The 26198-nt window shown below is 44.0% G+C and overlaps 2 protein-coding genes across 2 annotated transcripts in view; one reads left to right on the top strand and one right to left on the bottom strand.

Annotated features, from left to right (window-relative positions):
* LOC128278824 (pleckstrin homology domain-containing family G member 5) overlaps positions 1-26198 on the top strand; it is a 69256-nt gene that overhangs the window by 2141 nt on the left and 40917 nt on the right. The gene's annotated exons all lie outside the window — the stretch shown is intronic.
* On the bottom strand, positions 946-4046 carry LOC128269317 (protein snakeskin). The gene is made up of 4 exons (XM_053006755.1): positions 3975-4046; positions 3723-3875; positions 1422-1748; positions 946-1353 (listed from the first exon to the last, which is right to left on the bottom strand). The coding sequence occupies exons 2-4, from the start codon at positions 3771-3773 to the stop codon at positions 1258-1260; spliced, it is 474 nt and encodes a 157-aa protein (XP_052862715.1). The 5' UTR covers positions 3774-3875; positions 3975-4046; the 3' UTR covers positions 946-1257.

Raw genomic sequence — 26198 nt, 5'->3', positions numbered from 1 at the left:
GTTTACTTTATATCCCCGAAATAAAAGCGAATTAAACTTTAATTCCAAACGAACGACAGTAAAAGCACAGCTTCATGAGCTTCAAACGGTAATCACAGATGCTGTCCTGGTAGTTGCAACTTCAAAGTTGACGGAAGGCCAAAAACCTTCAAAGTCGTCGAATTGGCTTTTTCCGATGAGCATCCATGCCAAAAATGCAAGATGGACTCGTTTCAGCAGTAGCGGTTACCCGTTAAGCTACCTTCATGTTTGGGATGTATTTGGAATGGTAGAAAGGCAAGGATCTCGGATGCAAATCACTGCTCCAAAGTCAAACAATCTTCATCGGATTACCATGTTTTGAGCAGCACTCTAAGTGATTAATTTGTAACAAAGTTTTCTCACTAAAATTGCACTTTCAAACGAATTCAACTTCCTGCACACCAAATGGTTTATTCCACTTCAATGGTTTAATTCCACTCCCTGAAATGGAATCATAATTTTAGATAAGAGATTTGGTGATTTGCCCTGCAGTGACAGTGCCAGAACCAGTGCCAAGATATCCAGTGCCTTTCTCCAATGAAGTGCAACGGCAAACTGTCAGCAACTAAAGCTTAGCAAACTAAACAATCCGATCGACACCTGCTTGGAATGGCCCAGACCTAGACTAGAGTTCCAGTCAAAACTAGAGCCACTGTTCGACGTTTGGTGGTTTGTTTGGTTGGGATGTTTGGGTTCGATGTTTGGCACAGTACAGTAAGTTGATAAATATTTTGGATCTTCTTATAGTCTAGCCGACCAAGAGGTTTGATCGACTATAATCGACAAAAGAAGGAGTCGTAGCTTCTAAATAAGAAAACATTGGATTGGCAATCGGAAACTATAAGTAGATGGTTTTAACGGTAGATGGTTATAACGGTTACACGATGACGATGCTTTTGTTTGGTTGCGCAAACGGTTGTTGCGCTAATTTTATTGGTACCTTTTCTTGTTACACGGTACAGGTCACCGGGCATCAGTTGAAGGGCTTCGCTGTCGTTAGTGCCGAACCTGTAGTGCGGAGGTTAGTTGATGTTTACTCAAGTCTTACTCAATGAGACATACAGAGGGTTCCGAGGTGTAAAAAAACAACCTGTCAGCTTGTTTTCTTTTTGCTATTACCGAAGAGTTTGGCGTGAGGGCGATAAACTAAACGCTATTACTTAGGGGGGCCATCGTACTAAGCTACATTAATACCTAAACAATGTCAGCAATTTTCACTTATAATCCATCTTAAAGTTAGGCGTATTTAGTGTAGTGTATGAAGGCGAGCACGGAGTCGGCCAGATACAGGGCACCGTTGATGACGCAGAGCGCTCCAAGCGCTAGGCCAGCCTACGATAGTAGAGAAGTAGTCGGTCAGTTAGTCGGCTGACGCACACGGCCCGCAAAACCCCGCTTACCGTTCTCTCGGACGTTATGTTCCCGAAGTCATGTTCCGCGAGATAGCCGTGCCAGTAGTGCAGTGCGGTACCACCGACGGCAACCCACATGAACGTTCCGACGACGTTCATGATCGTATCGGACAGCTCGTACTTGTGCTTGGTGGTGCCGAAGCCGAACGTGATCATCTGCACGCCGGTGTAGATGATGAAACCGACGAACACACCCGAGGCCACGATTTCCGCATCGGGACTTTTCTCCTCGTTCAGGTTCCAGGTGCCACCGATACCGAGGAAGTCTCCGCCATATCCGGTACGGTAGATGATCAGGACCACAATGTTGATGATCTAATTTAGGGAGAGAACGTGAAGGATAACAATCGGGACAAAGTCTTGAGTGAGTGTTCCGGCCGCGCGGCTCACAGGAGTCACGTTCCGCGGATCGAATACTTGACGATACACTAATGGGGTAGTTAACTTATTTGTCGGATGCATCGGACACGCCATTGTAGTAATGTTTTACGATTGTCACACACACACACACACACACACACACACACACGTGTGCTCAGTGCACCATTACTGGCCGTTGTAATTTTTACGGCAAACTCAACTTTTACTACTCTGGGAGCCTTCGGAGCCCAGCATCATCCCGGCGTAGATTTGCCTGGGGCAATGGACACGGTTAAGTGCATTGGCGTGACCGGTCGCCCCCGAGGAGCCGGAGGCTGCCTATCGGAATACCATAAAGATGGCATATGTATGCGATACGCTTCATTATAAGGAACGGTCAGCCCCACCGGCAGCCACCGGCTTCTTCAGCAGGGCTAGGCACCGGCCCTAGCTTGGCCCTGCTGCTCTGATCCGCTCTCAGTAGAATTTCCCAAGTGAATGCGACCGTCGGTGCACAATCGTAAAACGGAACATTCTCTGTGTATCCATCTGTGCCCGTAGGACGTAGGACATTGTTGCAAAAGCAAACGTGCGTGTCTGTGTGTGTGTTGAGTGGCTTTTTACGACACGGAATAAACCGAGGAACACGGTAGGTGGCAGGATTCGCCGTTCGTCTAGTTTACTAGCTGACTTGCTGGACGGTACTTTGCTTCCTTAAAACAAGCTCGATTCGGCCGTATTTGTTCATAGTGTTTGGTAATTTTGTACCAAACAAGCGGCTGCTAACACAGTTGCGCGCCCTCGGAAATCGCTGATGGTGTGTAAAATCGATTATCGCATCCGACGTCCGCGGTTTCGATTTCAATTCATTACCCTCAGATACTGAGTCGACGATACGGAGTGCGGAAAAGCTCCAGCGGCCTGTGTGTGTGTGTGTGTGTGTGTGTGTGCAGCCCGTGTCAGTGAGTCCTGGAAATGGGACCTACCTCTCTGTGGGACGTTAATATGTGCTTGAAATCGTTTTTATTCGTACTTGCTGTAGCTTCAGTGTGGCAGCGATGGTGTTGTCGATATGCGCTTATCTTATCGTTGGTTTCGTCTGCCTCATATACCTAGAACCATCATTCCCCACTTCTTCTGATGGTTGGTTCGCGCCACGACGTATGATTCAAAGTGGGTAAAAGCGTTACGAAATTCCGCTTCCGCTTAACACCGGGAAGCATCAATATGCTTTGCGTCCCGAAATGGTACCGATTGATCAACTGCTGAATCCCTTGTCCCAGAGGACAAAAGCATTGCTCTGAAGGTGTCTCTTTAAGTGAGCTACATTTATCAGTACGGCCACAAGTACGACGACGCTAGGCCGCGCTCCACCTGCCCCGGCCTGGGTGTGGCCTATCACAAGGGCCCACCCTTTCGCGATGAACCTCCGCATCGCATACCAGATACCAGTGCGTATGACATGATGTGATGTGGCGAAAGACTTCCACTTCCTTCGCGCACTGTTCATTGCTTTCGGTTCGGTCGCAGTTGATGACCCAATACACCGACCGACACCGCCGATGAGTAATCATCTCAACCAGTCGGTGCTTTGTGGGGTGGGATGTGGGGTCACCACTAGCCCAAGATCGTCTGATATTTTCACTTGCTCCACCCGCCAGGAGCCAGAGCCGGTTCGTGTAATCAAGAGAACGTTACGAGAAACAATTTTCCACCTTCTTTGCATGGTTCTTGCGCTTCTAAAAGATGGTTCCGCACATACGCATGAAGAATTGCGCACACACACACGCACGCACAAAGCACAATAGGTCAAGTCGAAACCTTAAAATGAATGGTCGTCTAGGTCAGTCCGTCACAAACACCACGCAACAACACAAGACTATTCTGCGGAACGGAAAAAGGACATTTTAGGAACAACCGTTTTCTCACCACTTTGAACACTTTGATGAAAATGGAACCGATCGTTTCGGCGGACACCATTTTTCCGTTTGCCAAGCTGTTCCTGGATGTTTTCGAAACGCTGACGCCTTGCTGATGCCTCGTAAAGCCTCTTCTTCGCACTTGCACGGTTAATAACTCCACCTGGAGGGAAGGATGAAACGTGGAAACTAGTCTATCACTCTACACAAAAGCTGGCCAAAGATCTTCCAACGTGGGCCGTGGGGCAAGTCCGATACTTACCTTCTGTTGGTAGGGGCGTTTGAATTGACTCTGAACTGGGTACGATCCGTGTAAGCGCAATCCGGTCACCGATATCTGTCGGTCTGCATGGACGGAGGAGCTTATCAGTAGTGTGAGGTCGTGCGAAAGATTAGATAAAGTGCCCGTGGTATGCTAGGCGAACACCTTGCACTGTGGGAGTTGCGTTTATATTTTTTGTTATGCTGTAAAGGTGTATGTGAAGGGTGTCCGTGAGTAATGAATGTGCACGAATTGGAGTTTCGAAATGTTGCGGGAACTAACCGTAACACGAAAGGTAGTGGTTTCATAGCACAATGTCTCATAATCCAAGAATGTTGAGATGTTAGTACACCAGTCTGGACGGTTGAGCTTAAACGAAATGGAAACATATCTTAAAAAGCAGCTTCCCTGCCCATCAACGGGATATATTTTACCATAACATTATAAAGAAATTATTTTAGAACTAACTTCTTTAATGTCCCAGTTCCCACTATGCTGTTTGTGTAGAGAATCAGCCATCAAAGAATCAGGTCTGTAAAGAAGCTTAACATCAATATTATAGTGCGGAAACTACGCCGGTTTCTTCGTGCATCAGCATACTTCAAACTGATGCCAATAGTTTCTCTATGACTCAGACTATGTTTCTGAGGAATTGGAAAAAAAATCTCGTGTGAATCATCATTAAAGGTGGGCAAAGAAAGTAAGCAACACTTCGGTGCGTTTGTCGCATTCGCGCACATTAATACCGAGGTGGCGGCGATAAAAAAGTATACTTACACATTGATAGTTTGGAAGGGCCCAGGAAAGTTCCTTTGAACAACCAGGTCTACCAGGTGCTTACCAACACAGCGCCCAGACAACATAAGGTCCACATTCAATCAAGATAGTGGAGATAAGTTCCCGTTTTCACTTACATTATCATTTTGGTTGCCTGGTAATTTACGCATTGTGATCATTGGTAAAGAATGTTTTCTTTTCGATGTGAATATTCTAGCATAATGATTTAATCTCTTTCCGTCTGTCGGTTCCTTTTTTCTGAACTTCGACGACATGGCTGACAACACAATTTTTCAAGTAAACTTGGTTGCTCTGCCGTTGGTTGGTTGCTCTGCAGTCGACAGGAAAAAAAACCGTTTGATAGCTTGACAATACTTCCTACAATCGATTGCCGGTGCAGGAAAACAGGCAAATAATAAAACCGTTTATAGTTATTTGTAGAATCGGTTTTCGTTTTGGCCAAAAGACAGGTATACAAACGGTTGCGTCTGTCCGTGGAAGAAAATGTAAGATAGGAAACTTGAGTCCATCGAATGAAGATAGAGTGGAAAATTGTGCAAATTTAATCACGATTTCAAGAATGTAATCACTTAAGAATATTTGACAAGGGTCCACTTCGGGACCGAGCATCGACCGCAGCGACGACCGCTGGGCCCTTTTCTGCGTTCTGCAATAGATTTGCACTTCAAGGCGATCGGACTTCGACGTCCTTTACGCACAACACTCGGCACGGGGGTGCACGGTGTCAGGCAAATTTGTTGAAAATTTATGTAAATTAGCGTGCCTTCACTTGGGAGAGCGACATTATGCAAAAGTTCGCAAAATGATGGCCGGTTGGCAACGGCTATCATAAACTGCACGTAGTTCATGGTCGATGGAGTGGCTGGGCGTATTTTACCTTCGAAGTGCCGCTTTTAATTTAACAATAATGTTTGTCCGGGTTTGCGTGTTCCGTTTTTCGTACAACTCAAGAATTGGTCAACCAGATCGACAACAAAATTTCATTTTTCATTGCTGTTTATTTTTACTCTGGTTGGGGAACTATCATTTTGATAAAGAAAAAAACCTGAACATTCTACAGACGATTGCCTAAAAGACATCTCCTTTCGAGCAGAAACCTTCCGATAAGATGCAAGAGGTGGTCGAATCAAAAGTGAAAGAAGTGAACTTCCTACCGAACTCAGCTTGTTTAACTCTGTGCAAAAATTGCATTGTTCTTCACCGATTCTTCGCCTTCGCAAACAGAACTACCAAATGACGCTTGGAGACACGCAGGCAAAACTTGGGTCCTTCCTGTTATGCTTACCGATGGAACAAACGCATCAATAAATATCAAGCTGGGAGAAGCGAAACAAGAAGTAAAACAATAGTTTTGATCTGTGGGAAATACGAATATAATTTTTTCTGACTATCAACTAAGCGTATCCCGCATCGGACTTCAACTTCATCTTCCATGAACTAGTTTCAAATGATAATTTAGAAGTCAAATTGTACATCTTACACAACTCCTTATTTATTCTTCTAAATCTATGTCGGTTCTTTTAAAGTACTCTCTGGCCTATGCAATACACCTATGTCTGCATTTGTTCCAATTTTCGAAACGATCCTAAAGGTTCGTTTTGGGAATAACCTTCAACCTATTCTTCGGCTCGTCTCCTATCTTAACTATTGACGGCGTCCACTGAGCGATCTCTTGAGTTTAGCGGTTGGCCAGAAATCACATGCTGTTTAGTCAAGCGAATACGATGATTGCCGGACGATATGGTACGAGTTTGTGTCAACAAGGAACTTGAACCAAGAATTGTTTTTCCACAAATCCGGTCATTTTGACGCCATTACGCCACACACGCTTACAACTCAAATATTATTTTTGTTTACAGCTTGGCCAGTACAGAAATTGAAGACAAAAGATTCACGTTCTTTTTTGGACACAGTAGTATAAAGGCATCCAGGAAGTTGGAAGCATTTAATGTGAATTGTAGTAACCTTAGCTAATTTAATGACAATCCAACGCGTGTCCACAAAACACACAAAATGCTGTGATTGTACTTATAAATTGAATAAAGTTTCCTCTGGATTACTGCAATTTCAAGTGTTCCGTTTCATAAAAAAAAACTCACGCAAAAAAGTTTTTTTCACAAAAATTTCAATCGGCTCCGTAATTCTTGCTCATCGCAATGCCACTCAACTCTAACGTCTATTAGAAAATTGATTGCCGGTTGAGGCTGTTTACCGAAAGTTTCGCTTTAACTCACGCTAACGGTTAGAGCGACGTGCTGAATCCAGAAGAGTATCCTTTTCACGATTCGGACGATGGGGATACTCCACTGATAGCCGAGTATTACTTACACCGTAATCCTCTCTAAACTCTGTCATTTATTTTAAAACCATCGTCACCATCAGCACCAGGTCAGCATCGTGGCGGGTGACTTTTAATACCCCAGTCTTGACGCAGTTTTTGTACTTGGCTTAGAAAAATATTTAACAAAGCCGTTCTCGGGCCGCTGAGCGCTTACCGACAGCCCATATCGAACGGGCACTTTGGTAACACTCCCGAGGAGTGGTTATTTTCAAGGCTGAGGCTTAGCACCCGGCAAGCACCCCGCACCGAACGCAAATATGTACCGTCGGCGTCTGGCCTTCTGTCGGAGGAACCCACGGTACCGTCGTCCTACCGTTCGGCTACTGTAATCCTTGACACAACGATGGTTTATGATGGTGTGCTTTAAAGAGAGCTTTATGGGGTGCGATGTGGCGAAACGGGAAGCGATGCGCCCTTTATGATCCGTAACATCAACACATTTCCACATTCTTCCGGGGGGCAACTGCGATTTGTTTATAAATTTTTTATGCCTTCAGTGCCGCATCGTCGCCGTGGGCGCCGGCCTTTCTCCAGCGATGACGTTATTCAGACAGCACTTACCTAACGACGTCACCGATGTACCGATGGTGCCAGCCCTGGATTTCCTTTACTCCGATATGCCCCAGGTGACGTTCTTCGGGCGACAGAGTACCGCTCGGTTATCTACCCCTCGTCAGAGACTCATCATCACCCCATCGTCAAGCTGAGCTGTTGAGATGTGCTGGGGAAAGAAAACAAACCCTGATAGGTTCAACATTTGTTTGCTTTTCACGGTTCGGGAGTGAGAGGTGACAAGAGACGTTTCTGTTTTCGGGCCAAATTGGTCCTAAGATCGCCAGAATGCGTGGGTGGTCTAAAAACTGTCTAAAATGGTAATGGTGGTAATGGATACAAGACATTTTGTGACTTTTTTTCAACATAGTCACCTTGTAACTCTCCGCTGCTGGAGCGATGCTAGACGGTTTACAGTCCAAATAGTACTCGGAAAACTAGTAGTCTTCACAATAGTTGTTCACGAAGGTGGTTGCTTCTTCATTTGACGAAAATCTCTGACCTCCGAAGGAAATTTTCAGATGAGGGCACAAATAAAAGTCGTTTGGGCTAGATCCGGTGACTAAAGAGGATAGTCAAGCAGTTCAAACCGCAATTTGTGGATTTTCGACATGGCAACCGCTAAGAAACTTGATGGTAATATGAGAAAACGTGCCACTCAACGCGCGGACAGCTTCCACATGTGTGATTGTAGATTTAATATGTGACAAACACGTTCTTTTGACATGCTGTTTACCTCTGAAATCTCTCCCAATTAATTCGGTGGTAGTCTAGCACCATTTGGTGAACTTTGGCGATGTTTTCGTCAAGTAGTTGCAGTTTTTGGACGTCCCGAGTGTTCATTATTTCCCAAGCGCTTATTTTCCCGCTACAAATCTATAACGACACCCCGATAATCTCCTCGGATGCTCGGAAACTTTGGTGAGTAACTGTCAGAAAATTGACGACAAAATTCAGCCCTGAATTCATTTCTGAATAAGTTTTCAATGGTTTCGCCATTTATGAAAGTGAAATAATATAAAATTATTAGTGCAGTTCCAATGTGTCAGTCCGTTTTCGTTACACATCACACGTTTTATGGTAGTTCTGGTGATAGACTGATATTACATTCAGACATAAAGCTTCCCCGTTTGACAGCAGCTAGTATAGGGTATCTTGGTTAGGCAGGGACCTTCCTTTTCGTTGTGAGAGATATCGTCGACAATGTTCGTGCTCGGAATCGGGAGCGTGCTCGTTCACACGATGAAACATTTTTACTTGGTTCCCTCCTATCGACGTTTGTAAAGGCTGACCGTCATCTTAGCGTCACGCCCGGACGGTGTTTGTTTAGTCACGGAAAACACGAACAGTGAAAAAGAGTTTAAAAAAGTATCCGAAATAAACTTTACCCATCCCATTGCGGTCCGGGGCGAGAGAGCGCATTTAACGCCACCATCGGCACTTCGAGGATTTACACATCCGAGGTTAGGTCCCGGGGGATGCAACTTTACCTTTCTCTCGCCGGGGTTCTGTCGAAAGTGTCGTGATATGCTTCGTTATTGTTCTCTCGCTCTCTCCATCCCTCTCTCTCTCACTCTCTTTGAATGGGTCCTTTTGCTTTTGGACGAACACGCCATCGGCAGGAACTGCTCCTTTGGGGGCGATAGCGTGTAATCGTGATTGTGTGTTCAAATCGTCGGAGAAGCTTTCTGCTACGTCAGTTCAGTTACTTTGGAGGTTCACTTGCTTTCTCGTTAGCACCTTCCCGTAGAGGGCTCCGGATTTTTTGTATAAAAACTTAGTGAAAAAAGAAAGCGATCGGCGGAGCTGGATTTTGATCCCTAACATGTGATTAGTTGCTGCTAAAACGTGGCAAAATTAAGACGATAATGATTGATGCGATAATGAACATATAAAGTCGTTGATTAGTGGATTAAATTGATTCAAAAAGAGAGATTAGTAAGAATTGGGTAGGCAAATGTTTCATTAAGCACACACAACACACGAAACAGATGACAGATACAATTTGACGTTACGCTATCACTAACGAACCTTTTAATTTTCAATTCTGCCTAGCCAATATTGATTATTTTGCCGATTACTTGCTCGCTTTTGTCGACAATTTTAGCAATATCCCTTTTTTTTACAACCAATATTCATTTCAATCACCAATTTACGTTCTTCATAGGTTTCGAGGTTTTTCCATCTCATAAGCTGAGAAACAGCATGATGTCTTGTAAATTCTTCACCGTGCCTGTCTCAGCTTTAAGTTTGCGCTGTGATACGAAGATATGAGATATGAAAATTTGTAAAAAATGTTAGTTTCTATTACTCATAAATAACTAAATCTATTCTACTTGTTTTACTATCGAGCACAATGAAGGAAATTTAGGAAAACTGAAAGCTTTAAGCTTCCAACTTCAACTAATCTTCAGTAGCTAAACATCTTTTCGCAATATACTGTAACAGTTGTGTTTTAATCAGGACTGAAATTATCATAAATGTTAACAGTTTTTTAAAAGTACTTAGGTTAATATCATCCCAACTGTGAACTTTCAACTTATTCTCAATCATTTCATCTTATTCTTAATAAAAAATCACACATTTTCCTATTAAAGTCACTCAAGTAAGCCAAAAGAAACCAAGAAACAAAAACTGCTCGTGGGGCAATGAAGGGTTTCGATGAAATTCACGTACTCATATGCGATAGCTTCAAACCGAATGAACTCTGAGGCATTTATCAGTTTTGACCAATTTGGAAGCGACTTCAAATTAATCACCTGACTCTAACGTACAGTATGCAACGGAAGCAACTTGGGCGAAAATGATGGGAATTGCTCACTTCACATTTTCTGCCAAGGTTATAGTTTCAACTTCGTGTCGACTTCGTTCGAAATGTTGCTGAGGACATACTGTGACTCGGTTCTATGAAAAAAACATCGCCTGTGTGTACACACAAAATGGTTTTAAACGAAAATTCCAGAACATTCAGCCATTTTTTTTTACTTTTCAAAAAACTTCCATTCTCACGAAGTTTTTGTCCATAAATTCAACTAGAACGATTCCAAAATCAAAGAAAGGTTACTCCATTAGCGCATAGAAATGTGGGAAGGATTTATCGTGAGCATCCAAACGAGCATAAGGATAAAATAAATTTCGATAATGAATGGTTTTTCTATCTGAAAATCCTATTCATATTATTGCCGAAGAGTATGAGCCCCGCCGAAACACGTAGTAACCAAAACACAACATTTAAACTAAACGAGTTTTACAAGAAACTCAAGCCCTTCTTCGAAACGTGACTCGATAAAGATGTAAAACGTTTATATTGTCGCTGATCTTTATCCGGTTTGGACCGTAATCCCTGGTGATGGTATGTGGGTAAGACACTCATCCCGCCCGTAGCTCCGTGTAGACATTTTGCATTTTCACTGTTCCCACGGTTTAATGGTGGTTAGAGAGATTTTGCCACCGACTGTTGTGGCCACCTACAACAGTGTGAAGTGCCTTCACGGAAGTGCAAAAAATGTCCACTACATTCCGATTGTCGCCCGCAGCGAGCCGAGTATTCGGTGAAATAGATAAATGTATTTTCCTTTCTCTCGACCTGCCAACAGCTGCGGCTGCTGGGTTGGTTGGCTAAATGTTTTATGTAGCGGAAATAAGGACACCATAAACCGCCGGCCCGATCAGTGGAATGTTGGAAGTTGTTCGACTACGCGTATGAGTGAAACAAGAATGTTGTGTTAAGTTGTAGAAGTTTTGATTCAGTCCCGTTTTTATCGAAAAACAACAACGGAAAAGTGTGAAGCGATAAATAAGTAATAAAAATTTAAAACTCAACAAAACTCCGGTGGTTTGTTTAACCACAACGTTTAACTACGAGGGTGGTCTGAAAAGTATCCGAAATGACAAGGTGCAAGAAATTTTTTCGGTTTTTTTTTTAATTTTTCAACATGATCTCCTTGTAATTCTACATTCTGTGGTCATCTAGCATTAGTTGAGAAAATGTAACGATGCTGTCGTCAGAGAGTGGCAATTTTTAGATTAAAGAGTTTGTGAGTAACTGTCACCTGTAACATGTGATTGACGACCAAATTCACTAGCCTTCATTTACTAGTGCTGCCATCGTCATGTTGATTTCGGAAACTTTTCGGACCACCCTCGTGTATAGCTTCTTATCCGCTTGCTAAAGGTCCGCTGTCGGACCTACCCGTGTAATGATGAAGAAACAGTCACACTATGCCGCACGAACAAGAATATCTACTGCCCGTTTCTTCGCAGGGTCCTGGCCTGTCTTGTTCCGAGCGAAGAAAACTCAGGTGTGCTACATTACAGCGTGCCGTGGCGGTCAAGAACCAAAAACACACCAACACAATCCGCGCCGCGCAAGACGCGGATACGGTGGTTAACCGGTGGCAGGGCAGAAGTCAAAGAAACTTAACGCAGACGATTATGGTTCATTTATTTGCTTTCCCATGGACATTAGCGGCGAGACGACAGCAGTCGTTAGTGCCGACGCCAGTGCTTATGTAACGCATAAAGTATGCTTTCGGATGGTGCCTCGTCGACGAGCGGTGCTTGGGCGATAACAATAAAGCAGACGGCTTACAGCATGCGTCCTGGGTCTTAGAAGAAATTATTTAATTGGACACTCCACGCGAAACGAGGATGGTAATTAATGAGACACCAGGAGCCTCCATCGGGTGCCAGAAAAGGCAAACAGCAAAAAACGGTGGAGTGACAGCGTTTGATAAAATGGACCCAACGTGAACGGTATATGGATGTTTCTTGAGTTTCCTCTAATGTTATGAAAAGTGACTCGTTGTAAAAGCACCAAAGAGCAAAGTACGCGGTCCTGAGACAAAATTGTGCACTTCAATCACACAAAGAGTGGTTCGGTGAATGTTCCGACTGGAAAATATGTAAATTTCAGTTGTATCAATCACCGCCGGTAAGCCATCGGGCCTAATGGTGCACTTTGGGCAGCGACACAGTGCAGAGATATCTGCGAAAGAAATGAAGCGAAACGAAAAAGCGACGTATTTGGTTGCGTCCAGGATCGAGCGAACCAAAGAATCAAGAGCGCACCAAGCCACTCGGAGCCAACGGAAATATGCATGAGCTTTTTATGATTCCCTTCTGTCCACTGCTTACATCGTTCCACTCCGGTTGGAATTTGGCTGGCTCGACTGCCACGACTACCTCTTCACGCCGGTGTGGGTCTCACTAATCCCAACATCCCGGTGACGCCACCAACGAGCCTTACCTGGTCGTGCGTTCGTGCGGAGATAAGTTTCTCTTTTTCTGGCCTGGCTCTCCGAAGACGTAACATCTTATCCGCCAAGTTCAGCTCCGGCTGGCCGGCCAGCCGGACAGCGGGACGTAATGGATGCCGGTGGTTCAGCTTCTGTTGGCCGGTTCAGTGCTTGAAGTCGGTCGGAGTAAAACGAAGAAACATTCGGACTATCTCCGGAAGCATGCCAACTTTTTGCAAACACCTGCGAACAAAAGTCACGCCGGTGGCGAGTACTGCCGGTACTTTGTTGTCCGTCGGTGAAAGAAAATTGGTTTTCCCACCCGTGAGAATGTGAGTGGCTAGGATTCGGGGTTTTTTTTCGTCCCCCGTTCGCTCGCTGGTCTGCCGACTCAAGTTTTACGTGTTTGTTCAGGTGAATTAAAACTGGCCTGCAACATTGATGAGCATAGTTTGGCTTGTGCGCCGCAGCACGATTCTGGAGCATCTGCCCAGCCTTCCAGTATTCAAAATGGGATGCTATTTTTGGAAATGTTATTTTTGGACAGTGCAACCCTGTGATTGCACGACATTTTACGATATGGCGAAAAATAACACCATCGAAGCCGAAGCGGCGGTGAGACTGGAGTGAGCTTTTGCACCCGGTGCCATCCCGGAGTTCTTTTGGCGTGGCCGTTCAAGCTTAGTTTAGGGCGAATGACCGTAACGAAGTTACACCAGATACGAGCAAACAATTCTGTAAAGTTCTTGAAAACTGAAAGCTAATCAATCCAGGGTGGTGTTTCGTGAAGGATAATAGCAACAACATCAGTAGCTAGCAACATGGAAGTTTTTTCTGTTAGTAGTAGCTCCAGTTAAAAAAAATGTAAATATTTCTTTTTAAATGTAAAACGGTTTTTTTATTTTCAACCATTCACGAAATGCATATCGTTCAAATGTTAAAAATTAATTTGAAAATTTGGCCAAACCATGACTACTTTTTATTATAAAAATCTTCACGCTTCGTCGAATTATTATATCGTATTGTACATTTGAAATCGATTTTAATTCAATGTATTGAAACCACAATTAGAGCAAGAGAATTCTCAGTGACGATCCATAATCATGATCACATAGCTCGGGCGGCTTATTGTAAAAGGTAGTTAAACCTTTTAGAACTCAGATAATCAATACACATCCCTAACAAATAGATTAACAATTATAGTTCTGTGGCCAAGAAATAACGTGAATTTGCTTACTACTCGAAAACTCTTTATTTATTCTGATAAATTTTGCTAGTGAGCTTAAAGTAGTTGGTACGTTTAATATTTAGATTGTCACATTTTTCCGAAAACGTATTTCACAGTTAACAGGCGAACGAAACTGTACCGCATTTTCTTCGATTGTTCGAAATATTTTATATTACTACAGCTTTTCTACACATTTGAATGAAATCTTATACTTGTTTGCTAATTCGAGAGGCACACAAGCATCGCTTCAAAAGCAAAATTATAGTGCACCGCTTAGTACGTCCTGCAGTCGCGAAGCAGCAAGAAATCCTGATCCAATTGAGCGATTCTTTTTTTGTACCATTTTGTGCAACGAATACGATTACGATGATTCTCTAGTTTATTTTCTCTTGCCTTCTCTTTACAGGTATGTGCATGAAGCTTGCAAGCAGATTGCTTTTGGATGCTCTCAACGTTGCATCGGTTCAACGGTCTCGAGCGAGGAAAATTGTTTGGAAAACTAAGTACCGTAGCTTTTACCGATCGATTTCCCAATTCAAGTGGTCAGCGTTCAGCGGTCAACTGGGGCTGTAAGCAGCGTCCGTTTAGCAGCAGGAGCATCATCGCCGCCAAGTGCCGTTTGAAGAGTCTGTATGCATGGGTCAAGAGTTGAGAACCACGTTGTGGAGCGTCGCAAATGAAGGAGTAGCAAGTAAACCGTACGATTGCCCGAGAAAGCAGAATGCTTCACTTTCCACGGAATCTGCTCGACTTGATCGCAGCTATTTCGTGCTTCCTTTTCTTTTTTGTCCTTTTTTCTACCCGGACGCGGATGTTTTTCAACGAAATCCGGTTCCGTACCCGCTGTCCGTTTGGCTCGGTACTTCTCGAGAGGCGAGACAAACGGAAGAGAATGAAGCAATCAACTTTCCGGCCTCGGAAGGCGACAATTGGCAAAAAGGAATTGAATAATTTTGTGCTGTCAAACGAGACTCGGTGCGGGGCGTCTACCGTCGGACGTTGCAGCATTGTGGGTTCTTTTGGGCAAATGGTTTTCCTTAGGGGAGTAAGTATTGTGGCACAAATCTCGGCAAATGAATTTTGCCATCGTTAATTTTTTGTAGCGTGCTTTATTGCGAATCCGATTATGATTTAGAAATGAATACTGCCCGATGCAGTCATTTCAACGCAGGAATTCATATTTCGTAGCAAAACTTAACTAAGGAATCATATTTATTTCAAATCAAAACAAATAAAGTGAAGAACTATCGTTGAAACGAACGAATAGCAGAAGAAGAAGTCATATGAAAAAGGATATCGTTACGGTCAAATTCTAAGACACTTTCATGAATGTGCACTGAATTCAACAACATGTGTGGAACATTCCGGAAGTCCGGGTATTTTCATAACATTCACCTGCAACCCTACCTGGAGTGATATCGAAGAGTTACTTTTGATAGGCCAATCGTTTGCCGACCCGCACGATCTCATAGTTAAAGTGTTTAAGCAAAATTAAAAACGGGAACTGCTAGTCAAGTACATAATTCAAACGCGAAACACAAATGTTGAAATATGAGAATTATCACATAAATCGACTTTATATGACTGGCTTACTGATTTACATTTAAACAATCGAACAATAAACTATAAAGTGGAGTATTTCAAGCTTAAGAAGGGGGTATTCGGGAATGTGTAGGGTAAAACTGATTGAAAGCTTCCGTCACATAACGAAAACCTTTTGATGATGTAAAAATATTTATGTTGGAAAGACTGTGGGCGGGAAGATGTCTTCGTTGCGGCCAACGAAGACAAACCCACTTCCCGAATCGGTGCGATGTGCGAAGGAAACTAACGTCGAATAGCCGCGTGACGGAATGCTGGTTTTATGTGCGGATCATAAAAATGTTTATCGTGGTATCTCTGACGCAACCTCAGCGTCTTCGAGGGCGTCCGTCCGGTGTGATGCTGACTGCTGGAAATTGAATTTCGCATGTCAACAATGCACTTGCGACTGGGCCCGTCGCGACAGTGACTACATGCCCAAAAGCATTCTGACGGGCGGACGCCGTCACGTGCCGCGTGCCGCGTGATGGCGTTGGATGCGAAAAATCCTCCGAAAAATTCCTAGTTGCTTCGCACGAGTGCCTGCCCGCCACCCCCTGCGGTATGCGCCATCGAGCTAATCTGCTTGGCTGCGGGCCGGGGCCAAGAGGAGCAAAGCAGAAGGCAGAAAGAAAATTAAAATGATAATGAAATGCTCAGCCTTGGTAAGCGGAAAATCCTCCGTTTGCATACCACCTGCGTGCCGGGAGTTTTCCGGAACCGGTCATGCCGTTTGTTGGGGTTTGGGTGTTTTGCCCAGCAAATCCGCAAATTCTGTTGGGGTCCTTGAGGATACAGGTCACCCATACAGGCATAAAGTGTTTTATTTATTCGATGTGAGTTTGACAAAAGTTTCGTCAACCAAAGGCTCATATTTTTTTTTGAACAGTAAATACCACAGTCCACGGCAGACTGGTTTTCGAGTGACTGTTTCATCGAGCACAATTTTTCCAGGCGATATATTTGAGAAACCTTTTGTTATGAAACTTTGTTTGAGTTTCATAAAAAAACGCTTTAAATTCGCTTACAACGCAAACAAAGCGCGAAACAATAAGACCCTAAAGGCCCTCATTTTAATTTTATTTTCTGTAAACAAATTAAATCGCGATCTATCTAGTCAAAACACAATGCGCTTTGGCGAAGCGTAAAACATTGCTAGTAGCAAAAGCGTTGGTTGCTGAGCAAAAATCTGTATACCAAAAAGGTTCTTCTTTCGATGTTCGCTAACGTGATACATAAAATTTAATCAGCGATCTCATAAAGAAAAACAAAAACTTTCGAGACCCATTTCTCAAAACCATACCGCATGCCGTACCGTTTAAAATAGCGAGACTTCAGAGGACCTTTAATCGAGTCCGTGTGTGTGTGTGTGCCCAAGTTTATGCTGATCTCGGTTTATTGATGTGGTGTGTTGCTTCCTTGGCCACCAGGGCTTCTCGGGGCGGTTTGTGTGCCGAGATTGGAAGGTTACTCCCCACAGGGTGTAGCGCCGAATGGAGGGTAAACAATTCCCCGTGGAAAGTGGTTGCCCAAGCGAACAGATGGGAGAGCGAAAGAAAAAAAGAAAATCAATAAACAAGCGGCGCATCACCACTGATGCGTCGGGGCCGAGATGAGCTGAGATGAGGGTTTATCCCGAGATTGTCCTTCGGCCTTCACGGTGAGGGCAACGCCATGCAATGCCATTGATAGCGATCAGAATTTATCTTCATCCAATGTCACTCCGACCTCCGGCGTGAAGGAGTTAGCGATGACTACCTCGTTTGCGATTTTTCTGGCTGTTCCTTCACATTCCAGTGTAGGAATCTGTGAGAAAACGAGCGCGCACGTTTACTGGATAGGTCCCGGCAAGTTAAAGAAATCGGCATTCCCAGCTGTCTTTTCTTTTAATTGACAGCCTTTATTTAAATCGGACAGTTTTCGGTCTTAAAAACTAGCTAAAAGAAGAGAGCAATAATTATGAAGCACGAGCAAGGCTCACCTATAGCATTGAGGAACAAACAATAGGAATGAAACCAAACTAACTTTACCTATGATGACGAACAATTGTTCGAAAACTTCTTTTTATATATATTATATTATTATTATGATATATTATTCGTATTCTTCGATATTTTCGATTAGACTGCTCAAACTTAAGGCACAGCTACTTTACATGCTTGATCATTTACAACAAGGTTTTCTAATTTTGTAGTGGTTCTGAGTGGGTTGAAGAAACAAAGTAATTTCTTTATTATTCTACAATCCACTCCGGATAGGTCTACAACGGGTTTGGATAGAAATTTCAGTACTTCGTATCCGGGCAGATAAGCGGTCTTGGCCTGCAACAGAGACAATGTTACTCTCTGTTGCTTACTGTAATGATGTGTTGTTACGAGCGACCGGTATACGAGGTGTGAAGAAAAAGTAATGATAATTTTGTATTTACGCGGGTTACGTATACTCGATTTTCGATATTTTTGTGGGGATATGTTGCTTCGATCAAATCTGGCCCCCTGTGATTTTTTCTTGTTCCGGAAACTGAAGGAAGCCATGAAAGGCCGACGCTACGCTACGATTTAGGAGATAAAGACGGCATCGAAGGAGGATCTGAAGAAGGTCACAAATTGAGGACTGGAGAAAATGCTGGCACAAGTGTATAATATCTGATGGGGATTACTTTAAAGGGGACAAAATGGATATTCATGAATAAGTAACTACTTTTTGAAAGAACACAAAATTATCATTTATGTTTCAACACACCTCGTATGGGTAACCCCCACCCTTTGTAACACCGGTTTCGAGAATCAAAACCAGGCCAGCTGCGTGATAACGACGAGCGCTACCGACTATGAACGGGAATCTGATCTTACACTCCTTAAAGTGTTTGAAAAATTGACAGACTGAAATAAAGATTGCGTTATAACGACAGCTGTATAATTTAACAACTTTATAATTTGCTAAAATTCAGTTACGGAAACGGAAATGTCTAGACTGCTGAATTGATTAAAAAACATTTCAGACAATTTTACACGCTGTTTGTGCCCCAAGTCCCACATGATTAACCTCCGAGCACTTCACGCTTATCGTGGCCCAAGGAAAATCTGTCGCCAGAATGAAGAGAAAAGAAATATTGGCAGCCCAAGTCACAAGGACCTCCCAACCGTCTAGACGAGGGTCACGCAAATGCGTATTCGACGTACGCGAACCGAACATCACGCTAATCACCACGCTTAACCATGGTTTTGGATTACTAGAAAAATGTTTAAACTTTCGGTGGACGATGTTTTATCGTCCTTTTTGTCCATTGCCCAAGTGATACCCCAACACAACCACTCACACAGAGGCACCGGTCGGCGAGGCACCGGTATTGGTGGCACCGCGGGGACCGGTGGCAGGTCGGAACGCTTTTCATTCATATCGCTTCCGGTGTGTGCGTTGTTTGTGTGCCGTGTGTTTACAAGCGATCGGTCAGATGATTTTCCCGAACCCTGTCTCCGGTCGGAAAATTCGGGTTTGCTTCGAAGGAGAGCGTTCGGGCTACGTTCGGGCCGCGTTCGGGATCCGAGTCTGGAGATCCTTGCCTCGCAGTGTTGGCACAGCCTTCGCAGTCCTTCGCGATGGCCAGTTCCACTTTCGCAGCCGAACCGCGCAGTAGTTGTTCGCGCGCGCGCTCGTTTACACACAACCACACAACCACATACATCCATACACACATCCCCACACGAGTATACTGGTGCCGCGTTTGAGTTCTCACCTTCGCCTACCGCCGCCCGCACACAACGACCTCTAATCTTCCTAACTGGGTAGAGCTCCCAGCCGACGACCGGCCAGTGGCATTTGGATTAGGATTAAGCAACGGAATGACGTTTCCCGAACGGCCCACGATGACGTTTGCCGAAAGTTCAAGCATTGTGTACCGGGCGCGAATCATGGGCCCGCCGTGATGGAAGCAGTACGTGAGACGGTGCCCGACGGAACCTCTCGCTAGTAGCCGGTTTAGTGGTGCCGGTTGTGTGTGTGTGTGTGTAGTGTCCGTGCCAACAATACTTTCTCTACCCCCCGGGGGTGGGGACACATTCTTGGGACTATTCTTGGTGGCTTCGTAGTATACGTGTCCCCGGTTTGTTTGTGGCGCTCGTTAGCTAACCATTGTTTGTCCGTCGCCGTGTCGCCGGTTGGTCTATTCACACGACGGCCAAAAATAAAATTCTCCCGAGGGATACGGAAAAAAAGGACTCGTCTATCTTCGAACTAGTTCGAGTCCTGTCACCTAATCCGTTCGCAAGTTGTTGTTCGTTCCGTTGAATTTGGTTGGTTTGGTTTGGTTCAGGTTCAGCAAAAGGCCGTGTTTGTGTGACCGTGAATAATAAATTTCGATCCTTTTCGCCCGACGGTCTGGAAAGCCTGACGTAGCCGACAGTCGCGTTACCGCGGTGCTCGGTCGCAACAGAAGTTTGGCTCCGGCCATGGGCCATGTTTCACGTGCACGGCGAATTCGAAGCCAATGCTCCGAAATAAACGGCTGGTCGGTGGCTGGAGTGGTTTTCCTTTTGGCTCCACTCAAGCGCGAGATTCGATTCGATCAAAAAGCATTGTTGTGAAGATTGCGTCTAGCGTTCTAGTTTGAACACGTTTCGCCGGCCGTTTTGTAGAATCGAAAAAAAATGAATGTCAGCACTTCAAGCAGCGGCAAGTTGGAATCTATTGGTAACAGATTGCGACTACATTCTCATTAAAGAAACAAATGTTGAGGTGATGTGAATGAATTCTATTGCTGTTTGGCTGTTTTGAACTAATCGAAGATTATGTTCCGCAAGCTCAATAATACAGCAGAAAAGTTGGGTGTCTTCATGTGTATTGTTATGTTTTGGGAAAACATTATGGTGAGAATTGGCTGCTGGCTGCTTTAGATTGTCCGATAACAAGGCCGATGAGGTCTATGATGTTCCATATCATGCCGAAGGTGAATATTGAAAAAATTCTAATAAGAGAGATACTTCCTCCGAATGTTCAATAGCTGTTCTAGTCAGATTTTAATTATAGCTCAGTTGCTACCAAAAGTATTCGAATGGAATGGAATCTTGGCTGGAATTTAATAGCCAGGCAAAAGGTAGTTTCGAAACGATCGAAATTAAAACCGTTTCCCTACCGGACATAAACCGGGGGTAACAATCGCAGGCATCGCCATCGGAACTATTCGGTAGAACGGGGGGAGTATTTTTCGTTTCGCTTACTTCCGACCAACCCACATCCCGGGGCTGGGGAAGAAAAATGCTCGCCATCCATGCAACCTCCGAAAAGGAGGGAACCAAAGGCTTTCGCTGCAGGTCTGCGTGGGGGCAACAATCAAATTTGTGGTTCATCGATCGTCCTTGCCACGCCGCCGCCACGGATCGATGAAGTGGCGTGAATGTTGGAACAAGGAACACACCCCTTGGTCTGTGGTTCGGAGCACGAAAACACCAAGAAATGTGTACCAGCACACAACGTGGCGTAGAATAAGGCTTTCGTCTTCCGCGCCGCATAAGGCCAAGACCGCGAGGAGCACGAAAGAAAGCGCACTGGTAATGTAGAACGGAAGTCTCGGAAAGCCGGAAGGCCCTCGCATCACCCTACACTACTCGCTCGTCCCCTGTTGTCTTGCCTCTGATTGTGGGACAACGGGTCTTCCCCATTTGGTCATTTCGTGTGTATTCCCGTGGCAAGGCAATTTCCGAAAGTGTGTTTAGGACAGACCGTTTCGATACGGCGATCGATTCGACGTGCTCAAACCAATGCGTAATCTTCGTGAAAGATTTGACTGGAGTTTTAGTGTTCAGATTTAAAATTTCATAATATGTCAGGAAAACAAACTTTAACTACAGTTCTGTGTAATGTGTTGCTCGTTTCAGTGGTGTGTAAAATGTGTGTAAATCAAAATAACAAAGTGTTTTACCAATTATTTATTCCTGTGCAGCATAAAACGTCATTCCTGAATTGAAAGCGTCTAACTAGCGTGTAAGAGTGCTACGTTTCTAGCCTAGTATCTATTGTATATGTGCTTAATCCTTGGAGGGTAACAGTGCTACAAATCGCTTAACTTGAAGAAATGCAAATGAATGAAGAATAGCTTTATGGATATTTTCGGTATGCGTTACAAGGTGAGCTTACATTAATTTTTGTTTAGTATCCAGATTTCCCACACACTTGGTCCCAACATTGAAGCAGCACGGAATAGAAAAGGAATAATCAACCGAAGCTTTCAGGGCAATTTGGAGATAAAGGAATAATTTTGATTCAGTTCGTAAGGATTTGGTATAAATTTAAAGAAGCGACAGGAACGCTGAATAGCTACATAGTTATTCTTCGATTTAAGAAAACAAACATAATGGAATGACAATAGTAACGTTTTGTTATATCCGTTTTTTAACATATTTAATATAAGAAGCAAAGTTTGCCATCTTTATTAACATACTACTTAAATAACGTTGACGATGCACCACGATGTGATAATAGTGAAATTTAACTTCGAAGTAAGCTCGGCGGTTTTATTTGTATGTTTATTTATTAATTTATGCTCTCAATAATGATTACAAAAATACTTTCAACCCATTTCTCAACTTCACAACTTCCATTCGACAAGGAAGTTGTTTTTTTGGCTTTTATCAACCGTCGTGCAGCATGAAATTCTGACCGACGCCACGCCATTGGCCCAAGTCCGGTGCTGATGACCCGGTGTCATTGATACAAATTGAATTGATCCTCAGCATTGCTCAGATAACGTATTAGGAACTGGGTGAATGATTTATCGCACACTCGTCCCCGAATGGTAGGATAATGCGGGACTTCTCGCAAAAACCCAGCCCAACCAACACCGAGCTGCCGCATTGTTCTGATTCCATGCCTTTGTGCTCTACCATGGACTTAGGGCAACATAGCCAGCCCTACACTGGGAGCGTTGGGAACAGAACGATGTTGCTCCTCGGCCGCTGACCTCACAACCGGGCCACGGCCGAACGTGCGTTTCGATGTGCACGTAGTGTTGTTTTCCAAGAAGCTGATTTGGCAACGTGGTGTACGCAAGTGTTGGATCCGCAGCTAACAGCTTTTTCGCACGCAACTCATACACCGATAGTACCGGTTATCCTTACCGTTACTGGCATTCGGGTTCCGACAGGATAGAATTCGCTGTTCCGCGTTTCGCTTCAGAAGCAGAGGCCTCAACGATCGAACCGGAATGTGATTTTCGCTAAGTGCACGGATCCGATGATTAATCTGTTTTTGATTAATTTTCTTTTGCGAAAGATTCAATAAGTATCAGCGGGCGGGCCTGAATGTGGACGCTTGGTAAAATTAACTCTACTCCCCAAAGTGTTGCCGAAAGTTGCCGGTACGAAGTTTTGATTACTCGTTTCATGTACACTGTCGATCAAAATACTGTTCTGCTTCATTTCTGGGCATTTGAACTTTAACGATTATTATTTAAATGAAAATAGAAACTGATTTAAATGGAATCAGTGGCAAATAACGACACAGTTTGTGTGTGAAATAGTCTGATTCCATGCAAACTCGCAAAGCAAACTCTAGCATAACCTGACGGTTCCGGCGGTAGAATGTCCACAGCTAAAACAGCACAGCAGCGAATTGCATTACGTTCTCCAGAAGGCTCTTCTTGAGTGATCGATTTTTCATATCGCTTTCCTACGTCCCGTGTTCTACACGCTTTGGACGCATTTGGTAAATGGGACAACATTTTACCCTGATCCGATTAAGCGAGCGGATCAAGTGAAGAGTCCATTCTAGTCCACGTGACGTGCTGGAACCGCAATAGCTCTCGCATGGTGGCACGAGCCACGGTCGCCGCTGGGTAGATGTCAACGGAACATTATGCCACTCGATAGCCATTTTTAAGCTCGGTGGTGCCTTTTGACGCTCGTCAGGCCAAGCGGAGACAGCAATAGCAGCAACAAAATGAAGCCCCGGGTGACAGTGGAATTTATGCCGCCGATTGCCGACACCAAATAAAGCGGCTCATCAATATTGTGGCTTAATATGGGCCGAGCGAAGCAACGGCGTTCTTCGAGAAGACATATTTTATTGCATATTATTTGCGATAGCAAGCTTTAGCGATATGAAGCTGTCTTGGCAGCTAATGTGGCGAGGATTTTGAAACCATTTCTGAGGATGCTTTTTGCTTCCGTACAGCGTAAAGAAGCGTCGTTTTTTATGAACCATTGAACCAGCGAGCGAAGTAGCGAGTTTTGCTCTTTAAATGCTCATTTCGAAGGGATCCAATTTCACCTCTTTACTTGCTTGCTCCAGTTCAAAGGAGCAGCTCAATTGAGCGACCCACAGCGACACGGCAGATTGAAATCGGAACCGTTACCGGAGAGAAATCGAAATCAATTAATGCGGCAACGCGCGTTGGGTGAAATGGTGTAAATTAAATGGGATTATGTTTGCATTGGGCGAATGGTGTGGAAATTGTAAAATATTCATTTGCCAACCACCACAAAGTAATGCAGCTGGTTTTTATTTACTGTCTGTGGGCGATAACATCTGCAGTGTAAAAGCTGTAATTTCGCCGGTAAACGAATAAATGGACAAACGCCAAATATGATACATTTGATCTTTTTGGCACGAATTGTAACGTAACATTTCCTATTTGAAATATTTAATTAATTTATCTTTGTTTAGTGGTTGTTGATTCATCTCTACAAACAAACCCTTTGAAGAGAAAACATCTAATAATTATATTTGAGGTCGTATACAGAACTTGCGGCATGTTTCAGTTCTGTCAACAAATCTTGTTCATTCGCAATCACATTCCTTCTGGACCTACGAGTAAGTTTCAATCCTCGAGCGAAATCCTTTTTATATCTCCCTAATCCTTGTTTGGTGGAGATTGATTTATTGATATGCATACCTGCGTAAGTCATGCCAGCTTATAACCTCGTCCTGCCCACTCTGGTACTGCGTGCTTCCGTGAGTAGTAAACCCAGGAGAATAAACTCATTAGTAGCACGTGATGTCAGTTCCGTCACGCTGTGCCGGTCCTCGGAATAGAGAACGGTTCGCTGCAGGATAGTGGAACAATTTTTCAACCGTGCCAGGCCGCTTCTTGAAAAGTTCTTCACATTGATGGCCCTTGCTTTCACGGCTATTCTATTAATAGCTACCCCAATACCGATCCGCTACTTACATTCGATTCGCTCGCTCGCTGCCGCCATGTGACCTTGAGCGCCACCAGGCGTCTACATCGAAAGTTTCCTTTGTCACAGTGTGGATAAAATATGCGCTCTAGTTCCACCCAGTTCCTATCTTCAGCTGGCAAGGGACTGGAAAATAAGAGTAAATAAATAACAAACCTCCACTGACAAGAGCTGAGGGAAAATAATTTATTTGACAATTTTTGATTATCTACATTTCCGGCCGCCATATTTATCGTCGAGCATCACTCAGATGCTCTTTTGCTTGGGTCGCAGGACAATGAATGGAGCCGAAAAAAAAAAACCGAAATGGTGAAGTGATATCTTGTGACGGTTATTTCTTTTGCGGTCATTACTACGGCGTTGGTCCTGGCCGTCCGCTACGATATGCTACGTGTTTCAGTGTGTCACCAGAAGTGCGACACTCAGCGAGAAGACCGAAACCGCACGAAAGAATAAACCAACCTTTTTTTGAGGAAGGGCAGGAGCTTCCTTCACAGAGCCCGAACTCAGAGTCCGGGAACACTATCACTTCCGGGGGACCGGCTGGGGCCGAAAGCCGGAGCCGAGACTATAATAGCGCACGAAGGAGCAGGAAAGGTGGCACAATATACCTTCAATCGATCGTGTGAAAGGTTCCAATAAATGGGCAAACGGTTCGAAAGAAGCAATCAAATGCCGCCACATGAATGTATCTTCCCTGGACCCGTCTACGCATTCCCCGGTTAATGGGTTCGGCTCGGGGAGTCGTTGCAGAAAGTGAATCCAATTGAAATCAAACGGGCGTGTAAGCGGATCGGGGATTTGAAATAATTGAGTTAAATTCACAAAGTCACTTTGCGAGAGGAATCGTGCCGACGCCGGAAAATAGGATTAACCATATGAGCAATAAATTTCACTTTCGATCGGATCGGTTCCGCGGACGAAAGACGAAAACAGAGCACCACAGTAGTGGACCTTTTGGGACATTGGACAATGGACTTCTAACAAACAGAAAACATTTAACAGAGTGACAATTAAATAGTACTTGTAGTGGTCCAAATTATTATTTAGAATCAAAATCAGTTTTTACTGGCCTACGACATTCTCCGCTCATAGCCATAAGTTTAACTAAATGGTTAGTGACCCAGGACTCCTGATTAGTATTGTCCTCATTGGCAAATTTCTATAATATCTTGATAAGTTGGATTTATTTTCATATCCAATTTAATTTTGCTACTATTTATTATTTATTTACTATTTTATTTTGTAGTGTTCATTGCATGATGTTTGATTATTCTGGTTGGCCTGCGTGTTGTTCTATGAAAGCTGCTTAGC

This window comes from Anopheles cruzii, chromosome 2 (assembly GCF_943734635.1).
Source record: "Anopheles cruzii chromosome 2, idAnoCruzAS_RS32_06, whole genome shotgun sequence".
Lineage (NCBI taxonomy): Eukaryota > Metazoa > Arthropoda > Insecta > Diptera > Culicidae > Anopheles > Anopheles cruzii.
The sequence above is the reverse complement of the archived record's forward strand: the minus strand, read 5'-3'. Positions and strand labels throughout refer to the sequence as shown.

Coding starts and splice junctions, on each gene's coding strand:
- LOC128269317 (XM_053006755.1), bottom strand. CDS start 3,773: ATGGTGTCCGCCGAAACGATCGGTTCCATTTTCATCAAAGTGTTCAAA. Junction 1,749..3,722: donor TCATCAAAGTGTTCAAAGTG/GTGAGAAAACGG, acceptor TCCCTAAATTAG/ATCATCAACATTGTGGTCCT. Junction 1,354..1,421: donor ACATAACGTCCGAGAGAACG/GTAAGCGGGGTT, acceptor CTACTATCGTAG/GCTGGCCTAGCGCTTGGAGC.